This window comes from Panthera leo, chromosome D2 (genome assembly GCF_018350215.1).
Source record: "Panthera leo isolate Ple1 chromosome D2, P.leo_Ple1_pat1.1, whole genome shotgun sequence".
Classification (NCBI taxonomy): Eukaryota; Metazoa; Chordata; class Mammalia; order Carnivora; family Felidae; genus Panthera; species Panthera leo.
In genome coordinates, this window is record NC_056689.1 from 78,024,936 (window position 1) to 78,048,010 (window position 23,075).

Below are 23,075 nucleotides of genomic sequence, written 5' to 3' on the forward strand. Positions count from 1 at the left end.
TTGGGGTCTTCTGGCACTTCTGGGAAGGAGAAAGTCCAGCACTGATGTTCCAAGACCATTGATCTCTCTATCTGCTCAACCCAGAGGAATTATGACAACAGCAGTATATCGGCCCACTGTAACAGGATCAAGGCAACATGCTGACATAAATAAAGGTCAATCTCACAATATCCCGCTGCTCTGTCTCCCCAGGAGCTTCCATGACCGTGAGGCTGGTGAATGGCACAGGGAGGTGCTCGGGCCGAGTGGAGGTTCTCGTCCAGGGCACATGGGGGACCGTGTGTGATGACTTCTGGGACCTGGCCGAGGCCACAGTCGTGTGCCGCCAGCTGCAGTGTGGCCAGGCCGTGGCAGCACCCACGGGGGCCCACTTCGGGGCAGGCTCTGGGAAGATTTTGCTGGACGACTTGCAGTGTGCGGGCAGCGAGAGTCACCTGGGGCAGTGCGTGCACAGGGGTGAGGCCGGGCACAACTGCGGGCACCTGGAGGATGCTGGTGTCGTCTGCACAGGTGAGGTGCTGACTGTCAGTCCTCACTTGGAAGGCTACTGTTATCCCCTCACTACTCATTCTCCACACACACAGCCAGCACGGTCCAGAAATGTCAGTGGATCAAGGCAGGCCACCGGTGTTGTCTACACGCTTTCAAAGTTGTGCATTGACCTGACCATCCCCTTGGCTGCAGATTGCTGAGTATGGCTCATGATCACAGATCCAGGCTCAGATGTGACCTGTTTGGTTTGAAAATTCAGGCTGAACTCGAACTCAGCCAAAACACATTATCTGGCATAAAAATCCAAATTCTTCCGTTTGTGAAAAAAAAAAAGTATAAACAGAAGTTAAAGCTCAAAACAACAAATTCTTTTATTACGTTCACCAACTGGATCTGAGAAAGAGCTGACTCTTTGGTCATGAAACAGCTTTCCAGTTCACACAGTCCCCGTCACTCAAACCCCTTACTTGTTTTATTCCCACGGCCCTTGGAAACTTTCGAGTTTGAGTTTGTTACCTCTGGTGATGGGCCAAATTTGTCAGCTGGTGTTCCAAGCCTTCCACGTCTAAGCCTGGTGACCTTCCCAAACCTATGTGTCTTTCCAGTTGACACTCTGCCTCACAGAATCTTTCCTGATTCTGTCCCTCTGGCAGCTGGGATAACGTTCCTACGAATGACAAGCTCTGCCAGGATACACCTGGCTGGTCCTGAGCCATACCCCTCAACATCTAAGGTCCCTGGGGGAGCACTGCCTTCTGATAAGAACAGATACTACACTTGATCTTAGCCAAAAGGCCGAGAAGCGATGAGCACTGCCTTCTGAAGCTCCCCTGGGACGCTCAGCATTTGCTGACTGGTCTCATGGCTCAAATCCCCAGGACATGCTAAGATCCTCAAGGGCATGGTCTCTGCTTCTGTCTGCCTCCAAGCTCCCTAAAACTAGAATGTTACCAGTAAATAATCACTAAATAAGACACAATAACATGTTCAGTCTCTTTCCATGTTGACAGGTGTTCAGTCCACAGCTGCTTTGCCCCCAGGTAGGACCCGTCTTACATTTGGCCTCATCTACTAGACGTGGTGTGAGGTTTAGAGTCAGATCCTGGTTTGGTTCCCAGCTTCATTATTCACCCATCTGTCTGTTCATGGATATTGACTGAGTGTCCACCACATGCTGAACTCTGTGCCGGTAAACACTGGAGCCACAGCAGAGGTCAAACCCCTCCCCCCAGTGCTCTTCCTTCACGGGGTCTGCACCCTAATGGGAGGGGCAGACATGGCATATGCTCACCCTCAGTTATACGACCTCAGCCAAGTGATGTCATCTCTTGATCCCGTTTCATCTTCATTTCTCTTCGTAGGAGTCAGAATAACATAGAGAATTGAATAATTGAGAATTGCATGTGACAATGCCCAAAACGCCTGGCACCAGACAAGCACTGGTGCCAGGCACTCACACAATCTTTTCTTTTGGTCAAATGCCAACTAAGGGAGGCTGTGTGGGGGGGAGGGGGGTGGGAGCCAAAGGGCCTGAGCTGAAGGAATCTGATCCTGGCTGGTCTCTCTCCAGGTGAATGACGTTGGCCCTCACTCTCCATGTCATTAGAACAGGCACATTGGAGTCCAGGATCCATAAAATTCTATGCCTTTGACATTCTGTGACTAACAAGGAGAGGATCAGCAGCCACGTGGATTGGCTGAATGAAGTGTGTGGCACTGTGGCAAGTGAGAGTTGGTCATTGAAGGACGGAGATGTAGGTCTTGTACTAGAAATTGGGGGACCCTTTCCCATCTGACATTTTATTGTGATGATTTTCAAATATGCAGCAGAATTTGAAGGATTTGAAAATGAGCTCCTACCTACCTAGATCACACGATAAATTTATCAATATGTCTATCATCCCTTTATTCATCCATCAACCCATCATATTTTTAATTAATATTTGATTTGTGCACCATAAAACTCACCCATTTTCAGGTCCAGTTGGATGGATTTGGGTGATTGTGTGCAGCTGTATAATCACCACCACTATCAAGATGTAAAATAGTTTCTTTGCCCTCAAAGATTTCTGGTGCATTTCAGAGTTGATGCCCTCCTCTCTCTCCTGCACTCCACTTCCAGGAACTGCTTTGTGAATCTCCTTGCTTTGTTCAGGTGATGTCATGACACACATGGAGAGAAGGCAGCAAAGAAAGAGATGATGGCCAACTGATGATCTCTCCTACGGCAGGTCACACAGGGCAAATTGTCCACGAGTTTTGCTTTTCTGATGGCCATGTAGTGCATGTTCATTCATCAACAGGCAATAATACCATGCTCTGTCCTAAGTGAAGATCTTGTGGCTGTGAGGTCCTGGACTTAGAATACAGTGTCGTGGTTATTCCTGGTGAATCCTGGGAGAAGGCAGATGACGCCTTGAAGCAACTGTATCTTCTCCCAATGTTTTGACTGCTCCCAGATGACCATCCTTCTTTTTTACCCACCAACAGCCTATGAGAACCTACTTCCCACATCAGTGACTCAACACTCACCTTCTTCTGCACCTCCAGGTAAGACTGTTTCTCTTTATGATATGTCTTCTGAACAACTTTGTTCATTCAACAATGAATGAGTGAATGAATATATGTCACTAAGGATTCATAATGTCACTGGGGTTATAGATAGCAATAAAAAGAGTTGATCCTCAAGTAAGTTAAGTCCATGGGAAGAGGGGGGAAGAAACTGTTACCAAAAAGTGTGGTGAATACTCTAATGGGGAAGCACAGAATGCCATAGGCTCCCAGAAGAGGGTCTCCATCCAGATCCAAGGGTTCTTGGCAGGACTTGAAGGATGAGGGGGCAATGGGATTATGTCAAGCAGGGAAGAAACCAGATAGACTCCCTATGAGCTGCAGGGTTGGAGACATTAACATGTGTTCCAAATTAGAACTTAGGGCTGGCCGATAACCATACAGAATTAGTGAACAGTGAGTTGGCTCTTTGAGATGGTTTTCTGCTGTGATCAGGGATGAGCAATATTTTAGGATATTCAGCCCTGAGTTTTTTTTTTTTCTTTTACAAATTAGGTCTAGTCTGAGGTCAGATAAGGTAGGAGTAAAACATTGGACTCCTGAGTCTCTTAATCTATCTGTACAGTCAAAAGATTAAAAAAGGGGGGCACCTGGGTGGCTCAGTCGGTTAAGCTTCTGACTTCTGCTCGTGTCATGATCTCGCGGTTCATGAGTTCAAGCTGTGCTGACAGCTCAGAGACTGGAGCCTGCTTCAGATTCTGTGTCTTCTTCTCTCTCTGCTCCTTGCCTATTCGTACTCTGTCTCTGTCTCTCAAAAATAAATAAACATTTAAAAAAAGAAGAAAAAGAAAAAAGATTCAGGAAGGAGAGAGAGGAGCCATTATCACTCTTCAGGGTTTGAGCATCCCTGGTAGAATAGTGCCCAGCAGGTGCCATAGCTCCTGGCCGTTGGCCATGGCTTTGAGGGCGTGGTGATTACCAAAGGCGCCATTGTTGGCTCTGTGAGTTCAATCACATGAATTCACACTCCACATCTTTCTTTTTTGTGTTTTTTATAAGTTTACATTTTTTATATATCTGCCCAAGCTTTCTTCTTTACATCCATTTTTTTAAATTGAGGTATAATTAACATATCACATTGTATTAGTTTCAGGTCTACAACATAATGATTCCATATTTGTATATGTTGCAAAATGGTCACCACAAAAAGTAACTTATCTTAACAGATAAGCAAGTGTGTAAATTATCTATTGCCATGTAAAACCATCCCAAAGCACAATGGTTTAAAATGACCATCATTTATCATTGCTCATGAGTCTAAGGGTCACCTGGGCAGCTCTGCCAATCTAAGATAGGCTTGGCTGGTCTTGGCTGACTCGGCTGGGCTTGCTCATGCATCTGTGACTATCCAGCAAGTCAGGTGAAGACTGCCTGGCCTTGGATGGCCTCCCTCACATGTCTTATAGTTCCATAGCTGTTATCGGAGGTAACGGAGGCAATGAGGTCATGTGTCTTTTGTCACCCACAGGCTAGCTCAAGCTTATTCGCATGATTACCTCAGTGTTCCCAGGGAGTAAACTGAAGCCTGTCATGCCTCTTGAGGCCTCAGTTTCACATGAGTGCACCATTACTTCTGCCATATTCTACTGGCCAATGCAAGTCCCAGGCCACCAGCTTAGAACCTCTTGGGCAGAGCTGCAATGTCACATTGTAAAGAGTAGGGAGATTGGGAAGAGAAGAACTGTGGTCATTTTGGTAAATACTCTACCACAGGCAAGCGGCCTTAAATAGAGTGTGGATAAGGGAGACATTAGAGGCTTCTCAAAGCAGACGCACGTGGAGAATGGCATGGGATCTCACACGACAGCGTGAAGAGTGTGAATAACAAAGTCATAGAAAGTAAGAAAAGTTAGGTTGGGTATCAGATAGTCTGGTCATCAAAAGGCAGAGCGAGTGGCCATCACCCCTTGACCCCTGGTTCTTCCCCAGGAGGCTGGGCCCCCGTGCGGCTGGTAGGTGGCCACGGGAGGTGTGCAGGCCGCGTGGAACTCTTCTACCGGGGAGTCTGGGGGACCGTGTGTGATGACCTCTGGGATCTGTCAGAAGCAAACATCATCTGCAGGCAGCTGGGGTGTGGCTGGGCCATTTCAGCCCCAGGTGAGGCCCACTTTGGGGAAGGATCTGGGAAAATCCTCCTTGACAATGTGCGCTGCAGGGGGGATGAACAGCACCTGGAGGAGTGCTCCCACATCGGCTGGCCTTCCCACAACTGTGGGCACGGAGAAGATGCCGGCGTGATCTGTTCAGGTAAACCCCTGCTCCCCTCCCTGGCAGAGCCCAGCCTTGGCTCTTTCCAAGACAGTACTTTTCAAAAGACAACGTAAATGTAGCTATTGAGAAAGAACCAATACGTTATTTGCTTACAGCAGATATCTTAACCCTTCACACTTACAGATGCTGAATATTCTATGGCCACACCACCAGGTAAGGAAGGAAATATTTACATGTGCAGTTTACCCAAACTTTGGGGAAGAGGTTCTGCTGGAAGTTGGATATGTCATTCTCCAGGCCAGTGGAGTGCCTGGGACACACGGAGTCACCTGACTGTCTGGTGGGAGAAATGGATAGTACCTTAGAAATCATCTGATCCAGCCTCACTTTCTACTTCTTCCTCATTTTACACAGAGGCAGCAGATTTTAAATTTCCCAGACCTCTGCATAGCACTTTCAGGTTGTCAGCTCTGGGGGTTGCAATGTAATGGCAATGAGATATGGGTGGCTAGGGTAGGGGGTGGTGAAAACATAAGAGGTGGGGAAGGACACTTCCTGCCCAGGGGCAGATGGCTGGTGGGCTGGACCTGGCCACAGTCAAGGTGACCCAATTCTATCCCCACCCTCTCCCTGCCTCTGCCTTGTTCCTGGTGCCCCCAGAGCCGCCTTTGCCGTTGGTTTTCCTGCATGCTCTGAGCGCCAGCACCCAGAGTTTTCCATGCCAGTGCCATCTCTCCTTCTCAATCTCCCACATTCCCTGATGCCCTGCCCTCAGCTTTGGGTCGGACAATGGGTCATAAGTAAGGCTGAGTGGAAAAGCTCTGATAAAGCCTCAGGCACATTGCCTCCTGGGTTGTCTAGCAGGTGGGAATGCATTGGTCCCAGGAAAGGGTCTCCGGGGGACACAAAGGAGGATCTGCAGCATCCTTAAGTGCTGACTCACCAGGTCAAAAGAAGGGATGAATCAGTGCCTTTTCCTATTCTTACCTCGAAGTGCCCTTGGGTCACTGGAGTTGTCTACGGGTGCCAGAATTTCATGTCCTTAGTTTTTTTAATCCCTGAATTTTAAGATATCTCATTTGTGTGTCTGACAAGAGGATAATTTATCAAAATCTGGGAAGGATCTAGATCAGTGCTTCTTCCATCTCCTACATATTAACATCCCCAACATGCTCTGGCCTTTGCCTCCAGAGATGACTTAGCAGTTCTAGGAGGGACCCCACACTGTATTTGTTATGAGCTGCTTCAGAGTATCATGTGCAGATGGGATGGGGACCTCAGCACCAGCTGATGAGCCACATGTCCTGTGTGTGTTTGACAGATCACCCATTGGCCCTCACAGCAGGAACAATGATGGCAGGTGAGACTTTGGTATCCTTGGCTGCTCTGACCACCATCTTCCAGCTCAAGCCCTGAAGTGGTTCTCCAAGGAAAGGGAGCAAAAATACTACTGCCCTATCTGGCTCATCCCTCGGAACTCATGTTCTGAATAAAGTGTCCAATAATGAAGGCTGATAAATTTACAGTTCCAGTTCCATTTCTGTGTAGTCAAAGAAGGCAGTCCAAATAATCAAGTAATGCCGGCCTGTGTGGTCTCCACCACGGGCACTACATGTGAAGGACATTGCAGCTCTTAACACAGCAATGTTGCCAGGCCGCTACCCAAGAGCATCATTTCAGAGAGCTGCCTCCATAATGACCTTGTTCTTCTTCCCCACCTTTTCCTTTCTCTGACAATCTCTGTCTTCCTTGTTTGTCCTTTCTCTTTCATCTTCCATTTCCATCCCCCCCCCCCTTTCTTGTTGCCTGTATCTTGGGATTCCAGAAGCTTCACTAAACTTTTCTTAGCACCACTTGGAGATAAAGGACTAAAATAATACTGATGCCTGGAGGGCCTGGCTGGTCCTTCTATGGAAGAGACACGGGTAGATGACCAGAGCCAATCAAGTGTAGGTCCAGTTCTCACACAGACAGATAATCTGATGGAGAATGCCACTGTCATAGGTGTTATCTTTAATTTTGTGCTGAGTATTGGACAGATGGATAGACAGACAGACAAGCAGATGGGAAAACAAATGGACAGGTTGTGAACAGGCAGACACAGAATGATGTCAATGTTGGAGGGGTGGATGACTCAGGGAAAGTTCTCACTACCGAGTGGATTTCTAATAGCGTAATTTTAATAAATTATAACAGATGACAGATGGAACACTGACATCTTCATACACATACAGGCTCCATGTAGGCTCAGCTTTAATTGGGAAAATGAAGCTGCTTACTCATTACTACTGGTGGCCTGACAAAAATCAAAGCCGCAGAACCCACCACTAGGGAGTAACCAGAGGGAAAGATTCTGACTGATATTGGGTAACTGCTCTGCCCCGTAAGACCATGTCAGTGGTAGAATTCTCAAAAAAAGAGAGAGATGTTTCAAAACTCTGACACTTTCATGCCCTAATTTCCTAAGTTTCCAAGAGTTTTTAGACTGGTTTATGTGTCTGATATGTCTTAAGACAATACCCACAAGGTAACGACCCACGAGACCTTTTTTGTGGAAAAAAAAAAATGAAAGGAAAATAAAGCGTAAATCACAAAATGAATGAACTGAACAATGAAAAAGACTGAAATTCTAAAATACCTTTCTGCTTTTAGAAAAATCTCAGTGTGGCAGCATTATCGCTAACTCATCTGGAGCGATTAGGAATCCCCCACGGAATGAAATGCATGACAACATAACCTGTGTGTGGGAAATCAAGGCAAAGGCATCTGATCATATACTGCTGGCATTTCCGTATCTTAAGTAAGTCACAAGTACATTATTTAAGTACATGTGCAGTTTAAAGTTCCAAGCATTTTCCCATGCTTGATTCTCATAAGCAAAAGAGTCCTTCACACCCTTTTGAATTTTGAATTTTGAAATAATTGTAGACATATAGGAAGTCACAAAAACAATACATAGAGTCCTGCATACACATCACTCAGCTTCCCCCAATGGTGGCTTTTATATAACTGTAGGACAATGTCAAATCAGGAAGTAATACAATACTGTTGGCTGGGCTACATATCTTATTCTGCTCTCAACATTTCCTACATCTACGTGTGGGTGTGTGTGTGTGTGCGTGCACACACGTGTGTGAGAGAAAGAGAGAGAGAGTGAGAGGGTGGGAGGGAGAGAGAGAGAAGGAATGTATGTTTCAGTGTCTGGTTAAAGATGCAGACACCCCCCCAACAGACCTAATAAATTAAGAAATTTCAGGTTTTAATATTGTAAGTAGTCAAGTCTGATGTCATTTGCAAATGAGTGTCTTATGGAAATTAATTCCCAGGAACAACTTGAATTATTTATTACTTTTGAATTTTGCTTAATCAAAAGATGACTTAGGGGCACCTGGGTGACTCAGTCGGTGAAGTGTCTGACTTTTGATTTCAGCTCAGGTCATGATGTCATAGTCCATGAGTTTAAGCCCTCGTCGGGCTCTGCACTGACAGCACAGACCCTACTTGGGATTCTCTCTTTCTGCCTCTCCCCTGCTTGTGCTCTCTCTCTCTCTCTCTCAATAAATAAGTAGACTTGAAAAAAAAAAAAAAAAAGATGACTGGGGCGCCTGGGTGGCTCAGTCGGTTAAGCGTCTGACTTCGGCTAAGGTCATGATCTCGCGGTTTCTGAGTTCGAGCCCCACATCGGGCTCTGTGCTGACAGCTCAGAGCCTGGAGCCTGCTTTGGATTCTGTGTCTCCCTCTCTCTCTGCCCCTCCCCTGCTCACACTCTGTCTCTCCCTGTCTCAAAAATAAGTAAAACATTAAAAAAAAAACCTTTTTTTTAAAAAAAAATATGACTTAGAGGGCACCACTCATGAGGCCAAGGCATGGAAATGGTCTTCTGACTCTAACACCAGGGATCTGGACAAAACCCCACAACGTAGAACAAGAGCTGACAGATCGTATGACTTGCACAAAGCAAGCTGGGCACCTCTGGGCAGGTCTCCTGTAAAGTTTGTAAATAAGTTATTTGCAACCTGAAGCCATGTCCCACAGGCAGGCCGTTGCTTGGCCCGGCCTTGGCCTTGGGCTTCCAGGCACCCACAGTCCCAGGCATCAGCAGGTGTCCATCTGTTGTCTCAGCCTCCTCTTCCCTCTTCCAGGGAAAATCCCATCCCCTTAAGAAAAGGTGGGATAAAAAGAACCCAAACTATGTTTAAATGACTGACAGGCTTTTAATCTGCCCCAGCTTCGTTGTCTTGAAAGAAAGGGTCTGCCTCATGGCTACCTCCAAGATCCGCTAATGGGGAGGCCAAGAGGCAGCCATTTGTCTTTGCTTCCCTAGCCTCGACTGCACCAATGAATATTTTGAAATCCTGGATGGCCCTCCATCCTCGGCAAAGTCCCTGGGGAAGACCTGCTCTGGTTCCTACCTCACCTTCGCGTCCTCCTCCAGCTCATTGACCCTCGTGTACTTCCGAAGCTTCAACAACATAGGGAAAAACTTCATCGCTTATTATTATTCTGCAGCCAAAGGTATGAATGGTGGTTAGGAGCAGGAACTTTGGAGCGAGAGCTGGACGGCCCGCCTCGGGTCTAGTTAGAGCCAGCTGCTTACTCTCTAATGCTGGACAAGAGACCTGACCTCTCTGTGCCTCAATCCATTCCCCCTATAATGGGAATAAGAGAAGCTTACCTCCTAGGCTTGTTGTGGGGCTTACCTGAAATGACACAAGTAAAGCCCTTAGCACAGTGATGGCGCATCATAAGTGCTGAATACTTGGCAACTTCACCATGGATCTGGTGTCCCATAAACACCTCATTGCAGTCAGCCCATTAGGAAGCCATTTCTGGAGTTACTCTGGATCTAGTACTAGGTGGGTGGTTTCAAACTTACACCTTTAAAAGAAGGTGTGGTCTCAGCCTAGGAGGGGCTTGGGTACAACCTAGAAGTTCAAGACGAGCACATGATGCAATGAGAGGACAAGTAGAATATACTAAATGAAGGCAAACAAATAGAATAGACTAGAATAGACTAAACTGACACCCACACATGCATCTCAGCAAAAAAACATTAGAAAAGAGAGAGAGAGAGAGAGAGAGAGACACGCAGGCTGTACACATGAGGGAAACATAGGAGGAAACAGCCTTACGTTTGTCTTTAAGCCTGGCCAAGCTGTGAGTCGAGAAATAGGGAGGGGGCACAGCAGGTGAGGGAGCCATATGAGCACAGAGATGGGGTGTATAGGACTTGCAGCCAGAAGGCAGACAGAAGCTAAGCCAAGGTTGGTTTCTGATGAAACCCAGGTTCTCAAGGTTTGGTAAGCACAACGAAGGTGATCAAAATAGCAACGAACATTTACCGAACGCCTATTTCATGCCGGGCAACACTGTAAGCACTTTATATGCGTTCCCTCCTTATCCTCACACGAACCCATGGTTCTTCTCCTTTTATGGATGAGGAAACTGAGGCATAAGAGGTTCAGTAATTGTCCTGAGGTCACCCACAGATGGGTCCTTCACTATTTACCACTAAGAGAAAAAAGGCCACCTCACGGACCTCAGGTGCAGTTCTAGCATCCACCCTGGTCCACCAGTCAGTCTGAACCACAGTTCAGACCAGTCTCCCACTCTGTTAGCAGGAGCTGGGGAGGCTCAGTAGCAAGCTTGGGAAATATGCCGTGAAACAGAGAGGAGATGCTCTGTGTCACAAAGTGGATCAGAGAAAGTCACTGTCACTGTGACTGAACAGTTACTGATGAGGTTTCTCTATCATTGCAGAGGCGGTTTCCCGGACCCCACATCTAATCAGTGAGTCACGTTTACTATTGTCACTTTACCTTCATTCTTCCTTCGTGTGTCTGCCTCTGTCCCCACTGCTGGTGCTTTTATTTGCATAGTTTGATCTCTCTCTTACGTTTCTGAATTCCCCGTATCCGTCCAGCTAGCCGAGACATTCTGTCTGCACACATCTTGCACAAGTTTGATGCTCATTCACTGTGGAACCAAGTGACACATACCAACAGTTGGGTCTCTGTAAATTGGTAACCGTCAATTTGATTTCTCAATTCCTTGCTTTTATCAAAGACATTGAAGCGCACCTAATCAAGCATTCCCCATTTAGGGAAAGTTAACAAAACAGCAGCACATGGAAGAAATGCCTTTTTCCCTGGAAGGACACCCTGCATGTTCACATTTTGGCACAGAATGGCACAACTTAAGTGTTGTTATATTTCCAGCAGCTGAGAAGAGGAGGACAATATCATTTCAGCTGGATCCCACACATATGAGGAATAGCAAGATCACGTGTAAACAGAGTTTGATTGGGGGGGGGGGGTCACTCATTATAAAGATGCCAGGGAGAGTCAACCAGAATCTTGGTGCTTAAGGGAGGTGGCCATCTTGACTTACCCACATCCTCCCTTTTTACCTGAAGGGTGTCATCTTGTATTCACAGCAATCCCAATGACAACACCCAAGACAGTGACAGCAAGACCAGGTAAGCCCTGGGATGCGTTCATTCGTTTACCAAGTATTCTTTGCTCTTGGCACCTGCATTTGTACCTACCTCATGGACAGGAACTAAAACTGCTGTAAGTAGTTCCTCTATTTGCAAAGGGGCCAGTTGACCCTATGCAGATTGGGGGGGGGGGCATCCAAAACTCTTGGGATTCTTTGGCTTTAGCATCCCAGGGTGAGGAAAGTGCTTTTTTTTTCTTCTTCAGTGTTTTTTGAGTCATCCAAGTCTGAGCACCTTACAAGTGCCTTCTAGCGGGGTCCTATCTTGTCTTTATTTGGCCAGTCCTGCTCATAGTTGCCCTATCTCTGCATCACTAACCGCCTTTTTCAAAATGAGTGGGCATCAGAGCCATTCCAGAGGCAGTGAGATGGAATAGCAGAGAAAAAGAGTGAACTTTGGCATCAGGAGAGTTGACTTCTCCAACTTTCAGTTTCCTTATGGATAAAACTGCTATACGGGGACTTTTCTGCTTACCTCCTGAGTTATTGTACAGGTGAAGATGAACAAACACACACACGCATACAAACGCACTTCACAAAACCACAAATCACTGAATATTATTTACATTGTCTTTCTGCATTTAGCTAAAACAGATTGGCACATACCTCTGGCCCAAGAGATGCTCGACTAATAAATGTTTTAGGCTAAATGTTACCTTTGACAATCTTGATTATGTATTAACCTCCAACGAGGAGGTTAACTAGTTGACTGACTGTTTCATCAAGTTGCCCATCCCTAATAGTGGTGTCAGGGTGGAGAGCTCAGCCAGCTCATCGGCAATGTGCTGTGTCCCAGAGGGCAATGCTCACCAGATCTCTGTCTGCAGGGGACTGGCCAGACCTGAGGCTGGTGGGTGGCTCAGGTCGGTGCTCAGGACGCGTGGAGGTCCTCCACCAGGAGGCCTGGGGCACCGTGTGTGATGACCTCTGGGACCTCAACGAAGCCGAGGTTGTGTGCCGACAGCTGGGGTGTGGACGGGCCGTGTCCGCCCTTGGGAAAGCCCACTTTGGTCCGGGCTCTGGAGACATCTTCCTGGACAACCTTCAGTGCTCCGGGGTGGAGCGCTCCCTGGGTCAGTGTGCCCACTCGGGCTGGTCGGAGCACAACTGTGGCCACCACGAAGACGCCGGTGTCATCTGCTCAGGTAGCCCCTCCTCTTTCAGACACCATTGCCAGCCCCACCATGCTTTAAGACCACCCTGCTGGAATTCAGAGCAGGCCAGAGACAGGGACAGGGGTCTCAACCAGGTGGCATTCGGTTTTTGTTTGATCTCTTCTAACTCGGTCAAAAATATAAGATTTTAACTGCTGACCTCCCAGAATAAAACCTTCTGATTTTCTAATTTGGTAGTAAGAATCACCAAAGGTAGGTGTGCTTTGCTGAGTACTGACAAGTACAAAGAACATATTCAATTATGGGAATTTTTTTTTAAGTTTATTTATTTATTTTGAGAGAGAGAGAGAGAGAGAGAGAGAGAGAGAGAATGAGCAAGGGAGGGTCAGAGAGAGAGGGAGAGAGAGAGACAGACCTGATGCAGGGCTCGAACTCATGAACCATGAGATCACGACCTAAGCAGAAATCAAGAGTCCGATGCTTAACCGACTGAACCACCCAGGTGCCCCTTTAAATACAGGAGTGGGAATTTTTAAGGAGTTTATCTAAAGGTCTTCCATTCAGAGGCAGTGAGGAGATGTCAAGCTGGACAGACTTGAGTCTGGATCCCAGAGCCGGTGCTGACATTCAGACTGGCATTTGGGCAACACTTCAGCTCTCAGGGCCTCAGTTTCTCCCTCTGTAAAATTGGAGACCGATTGCTGCCTTGCAGGACGGCTGAAAGGATTCGAGCCGTCTTTGTAAAGCACGTGCAGATACCTGCCAAAGGGACTGCGCGTTGGCTCATTTGTACTACTATCTTCCCCACTCAACACACCAAGGGAATCGGTGAATTAAAGTGGCTCATTTTAATCGCCTTATGACATTACAATTTTTTTTTAATACTTTGGCTTTACTCGTGTGAAAAACACTAGTAGGGAGTGAGGACGTCACCTCTGGAACATCTATCGATAACCCTTTCTGACAATGAGATGTCTTTTGCGAAACTAAGAGCTGTGATACCTGGTATGATTTGAAAGATCAGGAACTTGTTACTTAGAGTTGCTCATGTGAGGAGAGGCTCTGTCGGATGTCAGTACCTGCTCCCTGTGACTTTCATGTGAGGTGATACTTAAAAGCTTTGTCTGTTTGTTGGTGCGTTCATCTGTCCATCTGTTTGCTTCTTGGCGTCCTGTGATGCCTGGCATACCTGACCTAGTTGCAACCCCATGGGCCGTGTGTTTTTCCTGTTTCCATGTTCTGGAAGATTATTGCCTATCTGAGTTTCCCCCCATGACTCCCCAAAGTCACATTCATCTGCCACAAAATCGGCAGTTCAAGTGATACCCCTGGTGGTTTCCTTGCCATGCAGGAGCAAGCCGAGAGAGAGAGAGAGAGAGAGAGAGAGAGAGAGAGCTCTCTGTTATGGCCTCGGATGAATCCTTCCCCTATCAGATCAATAAACATTTGCATGGATGTAATTAAAACCTTTGTTTTCAATAGTGGAAGGCAGGATTTTTGAAAAATACTGACATATGTATTCTTTATATAAACAGATGCTGAAGAATCACTTATTAATAATCCAGGTAGGTGACAGTTTTTCTTGACAGGACTCAAATATCTGCTGTTCCTGATTTTTTTTCTTGGGCTATTTATTGTCTCCCAGCTCTAAGTTCATTCTCTGTCTAAACTGCAGAGGTTTTCACACCTTTGGAATTATTATTTATGACTTTTTCACACGTGGTAATGGCTGTATGTGTGTGCGCACATGTGTGTATGTGTGTGAGTCCATACTTTTTAGACACATGCGTGAGGGAAATGACATTTCAGGGTCTGTTGGCATAACTATATGCTTTTCCCTCTGGCTCAAAGGCTTTTCCTCACCTCTTCCCTGGCCCACTCCTTCTCAGTTTTTGTTTTTTGTTTTTTAATTTTTTTTAATTTAAATTCAATTTAGTTAACATACAGTGTAGTCTTGGTTTCAGGAGTAGAACCCAGTGATTCATCACTTACCTGTGACACCCAGTGCTCATCCCAGCAGGTGCCCTCCTTAATGCCCATCACCCATCTAGCCCCTCCCGCACCCACCACCCCACCAGCAACCCTCAGTTTGTTCTCTGTATTCAAAAGTCTCTTATGGTTTACCTCCCTCTCTGTTTTTATCTTATTTTTCCTTCCTTCCCATATGTTCATCTGTTGTGTTTCTCAAATTCCACATCTGAGTGAAATCATATGGTATCTGTCTTTCTCTGACTGACTTACTTAGCATAATATACTCTAGTCCCATCTTTAAAATGGCAAATTTCTGGGGCGCCTGGGTGGCGCAGTCGGTTAAGCGTCCGACTTCAGCCAGGTCACGATCTCGCGGTCCGTGAGTTCGAGCCCCGCGTCAGGCTCTGGGCTGATGGCTCGGAGCCTGGAGCCTGTTTCCGATTCTGTGTCTCCCTCTCTCTCTGCCCCTCCCCCGTTCATGCTCTGTCTCTCTCTGTCCCAAAAATAAATAAAAAAAAAAAAAAAACGTTGAAAAAAAAAAAAAAATAAAATAAAATGGCAAATTTCATTCTTTTTCATCGCCAAGTAGTGTTCCATTGTATATATATACACCACATCTTCTTTGTCCATTCGTCAGGCAATGAACATTTGAGCTCTCTCCATAATTTGGCTACTATTGATAATGCTGCTATAAACATCGGGGTGCATGTACCCCTTCAAATAAGCATTAGGGTAGGCTAAAATTAACAACTCAGGAAACAACAGGTGTTGGGGAGGATGTGGAGAAAGGGGAACCCCTCGGCACTGTTGGTGGAAATGCAAACTGGTGCAGCCACTCTGGAAAACAGTATGGGGTTTCCTCGAAAAATTAAAAATAGAACTACTCTAGAACCCAGCAATTGCACTACTAGGTATTTAGCCTTCTCAGCATTTTAAGAGGATTCCTTCCAGGTGCCCCATTTGGTCTGTTCATAACATAGCACCTGTTCCCTTCACCACTTTTATCGCAGGGTGGAATAAAGCATGGTCCTAGTGTCTGCATGTGATTGAAGGACTTTAGGCTCCCTGAGGGCAGGAATCATATCTCTTGGTTTCATAGCAGCAGCATCAGTGCCTAACAGGAAAGGCAATCAATAAATACCTTTCAAATGAAATTAAACTGGCTGAAGACCACACCCCCTGCAGCTCAGGAACACATGAGAAACATGAGGACACGTCCCAGGGCTCAAGACCGGGCATGTCCCTCTGCAACCCCATAGTCCTGCTGGCCTCAGAGGCCCGGTGCCGGTGAACCTCAGGTGGGTCATATGGAGACCACACTCACCAGATCTCTCTCTGCAGGGGACTGGCCAGACCTGAGGCTGGTGGGCGGCTCAGGTCGGTGCTCAGGACGCGTGGAGGTCCTCCACCAGGAGGCCTGGGGCACTGTGTGTGACGACCTTTGGGATCTCAATGAAGCTGAGGTTGTGTGCCGACAGCTGGGGTGTGGATGGGCTGTGTCCGCCCTTGGGAAGGCCCACTTTGGCCCCGGCTCTGGAGACATCTTCCTGGACAATGTACAGTGCTCTGGGATGGAGCGCTCCCTGGGTCAGTGCGCCCACTCGGGCTGGTCGGAGCACAACTGTGGCCACCACGAGGACGCCGGTGTCATCTGCTCAGGTAGCCTCTGCCGTCTCAGGCAATAATTTCTAATGTTGTTCTCGAAGACATTTTGAAACTACGCATCCCATCCACCCTAAAACTACGGGCATCCATCCACCCATTCACCCATTCTTGCATGAAATAATCCTTGAGCGTCTGCTCTGCACCAAGCACTGGGCTCACACACACACTTCAGCAGCACCTGGAAGTCTAGAATGTTTACGTACCCCAGCACCACCCGGGGCATTACAATGCAGAGTCCAGGGCCCCGCCCCCAGAGATCACAATGAACTAGTTTGGGAAAGGGGGCTGGAATCTGCATTTTCTCAAGTCATCCACGTGATTCAGCATAAGAGGGGCCATGAGTAATCCAGCCCTGCCTGCCATGGGGCATAGGTGACTCAGCTGCTGTGTCCCACCTCCCTCGGTCAGGGATCTTGCCAGAGGAGGGCTGAGTCCTGTGCCCAGATAGTCCTGTGTCTCCCCTTCAGTCCCCATTTGTACCCTCTCCCCTCTATCTCCCACCCACCTCCTCCATGCTTTGGATTCACTGAAGTAAGCAACCTATTACCCTTCTTTATACATTCAGGTGCGGAAGAACTGCCTCCTCCCACCCCTCCAGGTATGTCTGTATCTTTTTCTAGTCTAGACAACTTTCTAATAATATTAATAATATCCAATTTACTTATAAATGCTAAGAACCAGGCACTGTTCTGAGTCCGTCATATGTATAACTTGTTTCATCCTCCCGGTAACCCCTTGAGGCAAGTACTTTTCCAGGTAGGTAAACTGAAACATAGAAAGTTAGCAACGTACCAAGGCTACCCACATCGTCAGTGTTCTTGGCCACCAGTCTCATTTACCACATCATTTCACTGGCCCTGGCTACACAAAGACAGGTTAAAATGAGCACAAAGATGGGGAGACATTTTGCCCAGATTATGGCTAACCCTGCAAAAAGGCATTTTATATTATATTTTACAGAAGAGACATTTGAGGCACAGAAAGGTTGAGTAACGTTCCTGAGATCATTCAGCAAGTTAATGGTGGAACCGAGTACTGACACTGGTCAGTCTGACCACAAAGTACACGCTCTTGGAAATCTTACGACTTTTGCCTGTTTTCAAAGATTTTGTAATGTAATGATTGAGTGATATTCATCTGTAATAAAAAGATTAGCAAAAACAGACCAACACATGCAATGTAAATTATGAAATGACACTGGAGATAAATGAAAAGGCATTTTGTTTCATTGCAATAGACATTTCTGAGCACTTGCACAGCAGCAGGGCATGATGCTAGGGTTTCTGTATGAATTAATTTATTTAATTCTTGCAGCTAAGGATTAAGGAGAACCAAAGCCTGCCCAAGATAACTTGATTTGAAAGAAGCAGAGGGGCACCTGGGTGGCTCAGTCCGTTAAGCATCAGACTCTTGGTTTCAGCTCAGGTCATGATCTCACAGTTCATGGGACTGAGCCCTACATCAGGCTCCACACTGACAGTGCAGAGCTTGCTTAGGATTCTCTCTCTTTCTCTCTATCAAAATAAACAAACTTAAATAAAAAGAAAGAAAGAAAGTAGCCGAACTGGACTTTACAGACCCCATCTCTTGCCCTTTGAATGAAACTGCCTGCCCCCGCACAGCCTCAGAGACCTTACACAAGTCACGAGGTATTGTCAGAAGCATCCTTCTTGGACACTTCCTTGGAGGAGACCTTGATGTGTTCTGAGTGTCTCGGGGCGGGGGGCAGACCAGCTTTATGTGTTGGGGTCACAAGAGAGGGGGAAGGGCCATCCAAAGTTAAAGGGCCATTATGGATGGGGTCAAGGGCCGTGGATGTTTAAATGAAGGCCTACCTGTAGTTGTCTCTTTTTCCGTAACTCAGGTAAACTGAAGATTACATAGATGATGGGGAAACGAGGAAGACCGTGTTGAGTGACAGGAACCATTCTGGCTATGTGTTGCTACTCCACAGACATAGTGGTTTAACACAATGACTATTCAGTGACACGTCATGTTGTTGTGGGTCAGGATTTCGGGCACTGGGCAGATGGGAGCCTCTTCTGCTCCACATAGCACTGAGCAGGGTCATTTGGTGCTGTTCACCTAGAGACTGGTCTGGAGAGTCAAGGGCAGCTGCACTCACATGCTTGGTGCTTGGTGGAGACAGCTGGAAGCGTGGGCTCAGCTAGGGCCCCCTTCCTCCCCAGGCAGTCTTGGGGCCTCTTCACACAGTCTCTGCAGCAGCGTAGTCAGACTTCTTATAAGGTGGCTCAGGGTGCCATGAGCAAGCCACTGTTCCCAGAGATAAATGGAAGCTTCCAGTCTCTTAATGCACAGTATCACCTCTGCCATATTCTGTTGGGCAAAACAGAGGCCACCAGGGTCAGGTGAGGAGACCTAGATCCCACTTTGTGACAGGAGGCAGGTCCAAGAATGCATGGCCTTCTTTAATCTGCCACAAGATGGTAGAAATATTCACTCAGCACCGTCAGCCCTTTCTCAGTCTGCACTAAGTACATTGACATTTCAGAGAAAACCCTTCACATTTCACTAGCTTATAGATGAAACTCAGTATTTTCCCCCTGAAATTCATCATCCTCTCCCTTTTTTTCCTTCTAGGTCTTTCCACAGCTTCTCAGGATCATATAACAGGTAGTTACTTGTTTTAAATTGAAATGGTAACCCCATGCCAAGAGAGCCATCACAGCAGATGCTAGGCAGTGTGCCTAGGATGTGGCACAGATAGGCTGGAACAGCATGGGCGAGGGGCTGCTTGTCCACTACCCACTCCAGTCTTGTCATGGCCCCAGCCATGAGAACACCAGGGGAGTCAGGACCTCAGTCAATGGAGCCTCTCAGTCCTCACCACGGCCTTGCCAAAGGGCATTCATTAATACTGCTAAGGCCTGAAATACTGACTTTTTAACCAAAGGGGCAGGCTGTAAAGGGAGTGGATCTGCCCAGGTCAGAGTAGGTAGGTGGGAGGGTGACGAGAAACTAGAAGGAAATGTGGTTCGCCCATCCAGGGGTACCCAGCCTGCTTTCTGGGTACAGTCCTGTAGGGGGCACCCATGACAGGCACCAACTTACCTGTAGAGGTTTCAGGAAATCCAGTCCCAGGGGGTTTCATGTCTGTCTGACCCAGCCTGGTTGTTCTAACTACAACCGACCAACAGCAGAGTGATGAGATGCCTGGGCACATCCCCACCTCCTGCCATCCGTTGCAGGAAAGACCAGGAGTCTTGGGATTCTGGGAGCATTACAAGTGAGTCGGGCACAAACGGAAAGAAGAAAATTAAGCAACGTAGTAATTTAAGGACAAGGTTAACAACGCATGTTGTGTTTTCAAATTTCCTCTAAAATAACTTGATGACTCTAAGATTTCTGCTTTCTTGTGTGGCCTGCCGCTTTAAGTGTGTGTGCATGAGTGTGCACGTGTGCACGTGTATGTATGCTTGTGTACTGATTTATATTAATATGACAACTAATATGGAAGAATTAGAGTTCATTTGTGTAACTCTTATAAATCTAAAAACCTGTAAGTTTCAGTCTCAGGAGCTACTAAGTTAAAGGAAACACAATCTACCCAGAAAAAGTAGTGAAGACGTGGTTGGCAGGGGGTGCCCATCATAGCGTCCTTCAACAGTCCACAACTTTTCTCCAACTCATCAGACCCCAAAGTTGTTCTGGAGCCTCCGGTTTCCCAAACCTTCCCCAACTAACACCTTACCCAGACCTGACAGCCTCTGTCCCTGTGTCCCTCATTCCCAACCCCCCCCCCCCATGTACATACACTCTGCCTCTCTCCCCGCAAGCAAGAATCTTTCTGCCATAGAAGAGGAAGGAGATAGTGAACAGACCTGAAAAGTACAATATTTTCTTCATCAGATGGTAAGGGGAGAGGAAACGGCAGGGAACTCCCATATATTAACACTTTCCCCTTTAGAATGAGATTGAATGGACTCTCCTTCCCCGGTGACATTTAGGCTAAAGATCTGTTCAGACAGCCTGGGCGTGTCCACCCAGGTGGACTGCTGCCTGACTCAACCAGACCACTGGGTGTGAGTGGGTCATTACTGGAGTCACACAAATGGGCACATGCTGACATCCTCTTTCCTGTTGCTTCAGGAGGAACTAGCTCTTGTGGAGGGGTCATGTCTAGTGTCTCTGGCTCATTTTCCAGTCCGCTGTATCCAGAAAGCTACCCAACAGACATCCAGTGCGTTTGGGAGATTCATGTGGCTAAAAAATTCCGCATAGAACTCATGATTCCAACTCTGAAGTAAGAAAACAAACTTTTAAGAGAAGATTCTCTCTAAATATGAATATTGGTTTGTGACATCAGAATAAAGATATTTCATTTAGACCGAAACGTTTGGCCGGGGGGGGGGGGCAGAAAAATGCAAAATTCTTCCCAATTTAAGGGTCAAGTTAATTTTGTGATCAAAACTAGAGTTACTTCTAGTTTAAAAAATTCAATAAGTGATTTATTTACATATTTAACTCAACCTTATTATGATAGTTCTTCTTTTGATTTTGTTTTCTAAAGGTGCCACCCAATTCCTCCTTATCAGCTTTGCCCTTGTTCTACCATGGGTACCAATACCTATCTTCTTAGACTTCCTTTTTCCTTTATCTAAATTTTCAGCAAACAGTAAGAGGCTTTCCATACACACACTTGACCCACCTGCTCTAGCCCCAGGCCCGGCATCTTCTCAATGTTGCCACCAAGTGAAAGGAGGCAGTGAAGGCATGGCCTCATCTCTGACACGTAGGGAATATATTTCTCTGATTCACTTTTTTATCTCCATTTTTTATCTCCATGGCATGAAATAATAGCCGACATTTTTTTAGCGTTGGCTGTGTGTCCAGGCTCTATACAATGTACTTGGTATGCTTTGTCATATTCCAGCATCACTGCAGCCCTAAGATATATACCCTTCTCCTCTCCATTAGAGATGAGGAACCTGAGGCTCAGAGAGGTTAACTAACTTGCCTGAGGCTAACTGGCAAGGTCTGTCTGATGTCAAAGCTCCAGCTTTTCTCCGACACGTGGTTCTATGGGCAGAGTCTGTGCAAAGACCTTCTTCTTCTTTTTTTTTTTTTTTAACGTTTATTTATTTTTGAGACAGAGAGAGACAGAGCATGAACGGGGGAGGGGCAGAGAGAGAGGGAGACACAGAATCGGAAGCAGGCTCCAGGCTCTGAGCCATCAGCCCAGAGCCCGACGCGGGACTCGAACTCACGGACCGCGAGATCGTGACCTGAGCTGAAGTCGGACGCTTAACCGACTGAGCCACCCAGGCGCCCCGAAGACCTTCTTGTAGTATGTGACAGACATCATGCTGAGAACCCAGCAACACTAGGAGATGCTATGAAAATCCACCTGTAGCACACACTGCTCGGCCCATGGAGTCAGGCATGCCCTATGCCAAAGAATGTTCTAGAAACATGTTTTCTTTGTTGACTGAAACCCTAAGGACACAGAGAGCAGTCAAGGAAGTGAGAACCTTGAACCCACACCTCCAAAGTCTATCCTGTTATAGGTCACCTGTGCCTTCAAAATCACACAGTTCCTTCAAAATCCCCAGCCTCACACACATCCCTTGTGAGAGATCGCCAAAGTGCAGATACTCTCTATATGCTGACCTTTCTATTTTCAAATTAACTTTTCTCGGAGCCCCTGGGTAGCTGAGTCGGTTAAGCATCCGACTTCGGCTCAGGTCATGATCTCACTTTTTGTGAGTTCGAGCCCTGGGTCGAGCTCTGTGCTGACAGCTCAGAGCCTGGAGCCTGCTTCAGATTCTGTATCTTCCTCTCTCTCTGCCCTCCCCGCCTCTCAAAAATAAACATTAAAAAAATAAAATTAAACAAAATTAACTTTTTTCTCCCCAAGATTTGGGGTATTAAAAATGTCATGAAATATGGAGGTAGGAAAATCTGGTTGTAATGTTTACATGCTGATCATCAGGGTGATTGGCCTGGTAAGAATTTATTTGTAGTGCACACTAGTCTTTCTAATGTTTCATGTAGACAGTGACTGGTGATTACTAAGTTGTAGCCATAAGCCTCCCACAATCTTCAGACAAAATAAGACTTCTGTAGTAAGGCATCTGTAGAAGTTAACTGATATTTTATATATCAATATGCAGTTTAAAGTAAATCCAAATATTTAATCCCATGATTGCCATACTTTTTAAGCTTTTAGATCTAGGAAGTTTTAATCTGCCACTAACCCTCCACTTCGATCCCCCCAGCCTAGAGGATATCCTTGGATGCCCTTACGACTCCGTTGAAATCTTCGATGGCCCCCGGATCGCCTCACTGTCCATGGGGAAGTTCTGTGCCTCAGTAGCTCTGATATTTTTCTCCTCCTCAGACATCATGACAGTGGTCTTCCGAAGTGATTCTATGATCACCAACACTGGCTTTTATGCTATGTTCAACGTGATTCCACAAGGCGAAAGAGAGTCAGGTAGCAAGCTTCAAGTAGGCTTTTGGTCTTTAAAAGACAGAACAGTTTTCTAACTTTGAGGGCTCCTGCTATTAGAAAAGGGCTGGAAATTAAGT

General features: G+C 46.6%; 1 protein-coding gene, 1 long non-coding RNA gene and 1 pseudogene across 2 annotated transcripts in view; 1 reads left to right on the forward strand and 2 right to left on the reverse strand.

The window, feature by feature from the left end:
• Positions 1-859: 859 nt before the first annotated feature.
• Positions 860-16,265, reverse strand: LOC122202747. The gene is made up of 3 exons (XR_006194860.1): positions 16,183-16,265; positions 11,094-11,250; positions 860-2,348 (listed from the first exon to the last, which is right to left on the reverse strand). It is a non-coding gene; the product is annotated as an uncharacterized LOC122202747 (long non-coding RNA).
• Positions 1,192-1,299, reverse strand: LOC122202939 (annotated as a pseudogene).
• A 164-nt stretch (positions 16,266-16,429) lies between the features above and the next one.
• The window catches only part of LOC122201844 (deleted in malignant brain tumors 1 protein-like), a gene marked incomplete at its 3' end in the record, with an annotated part of 44,945 nt that continues 38,299 nt past the window's right edge, over positions 16,430-23,075 (forward strand). Inside the window, exons 1-6 of the mRNA XM_042907808.1 lie at positions 16,430-16,517; positions 16,866-16,895; positions 17,089-17,121; positions 19,125-19,157; positions 20,634-20,787; positions 22,763-22,980. Coding sequence (XP_042763742.1) covers positions 16,430-16,517; positions 16,866-16,895; positions 17,089-17,121; positions 19,125-19,157; positions 20,634-20,787; positions 22,763-22,980 — 556 coding nt within the window. The remainder of the gene's footprint in view (positions 16,518-16,865; positions 16,896-17,088; positions 17,122-19,124; positions 19,158-20,633; positions 20,788-22,762; positions 22,981-23,075) is intronic.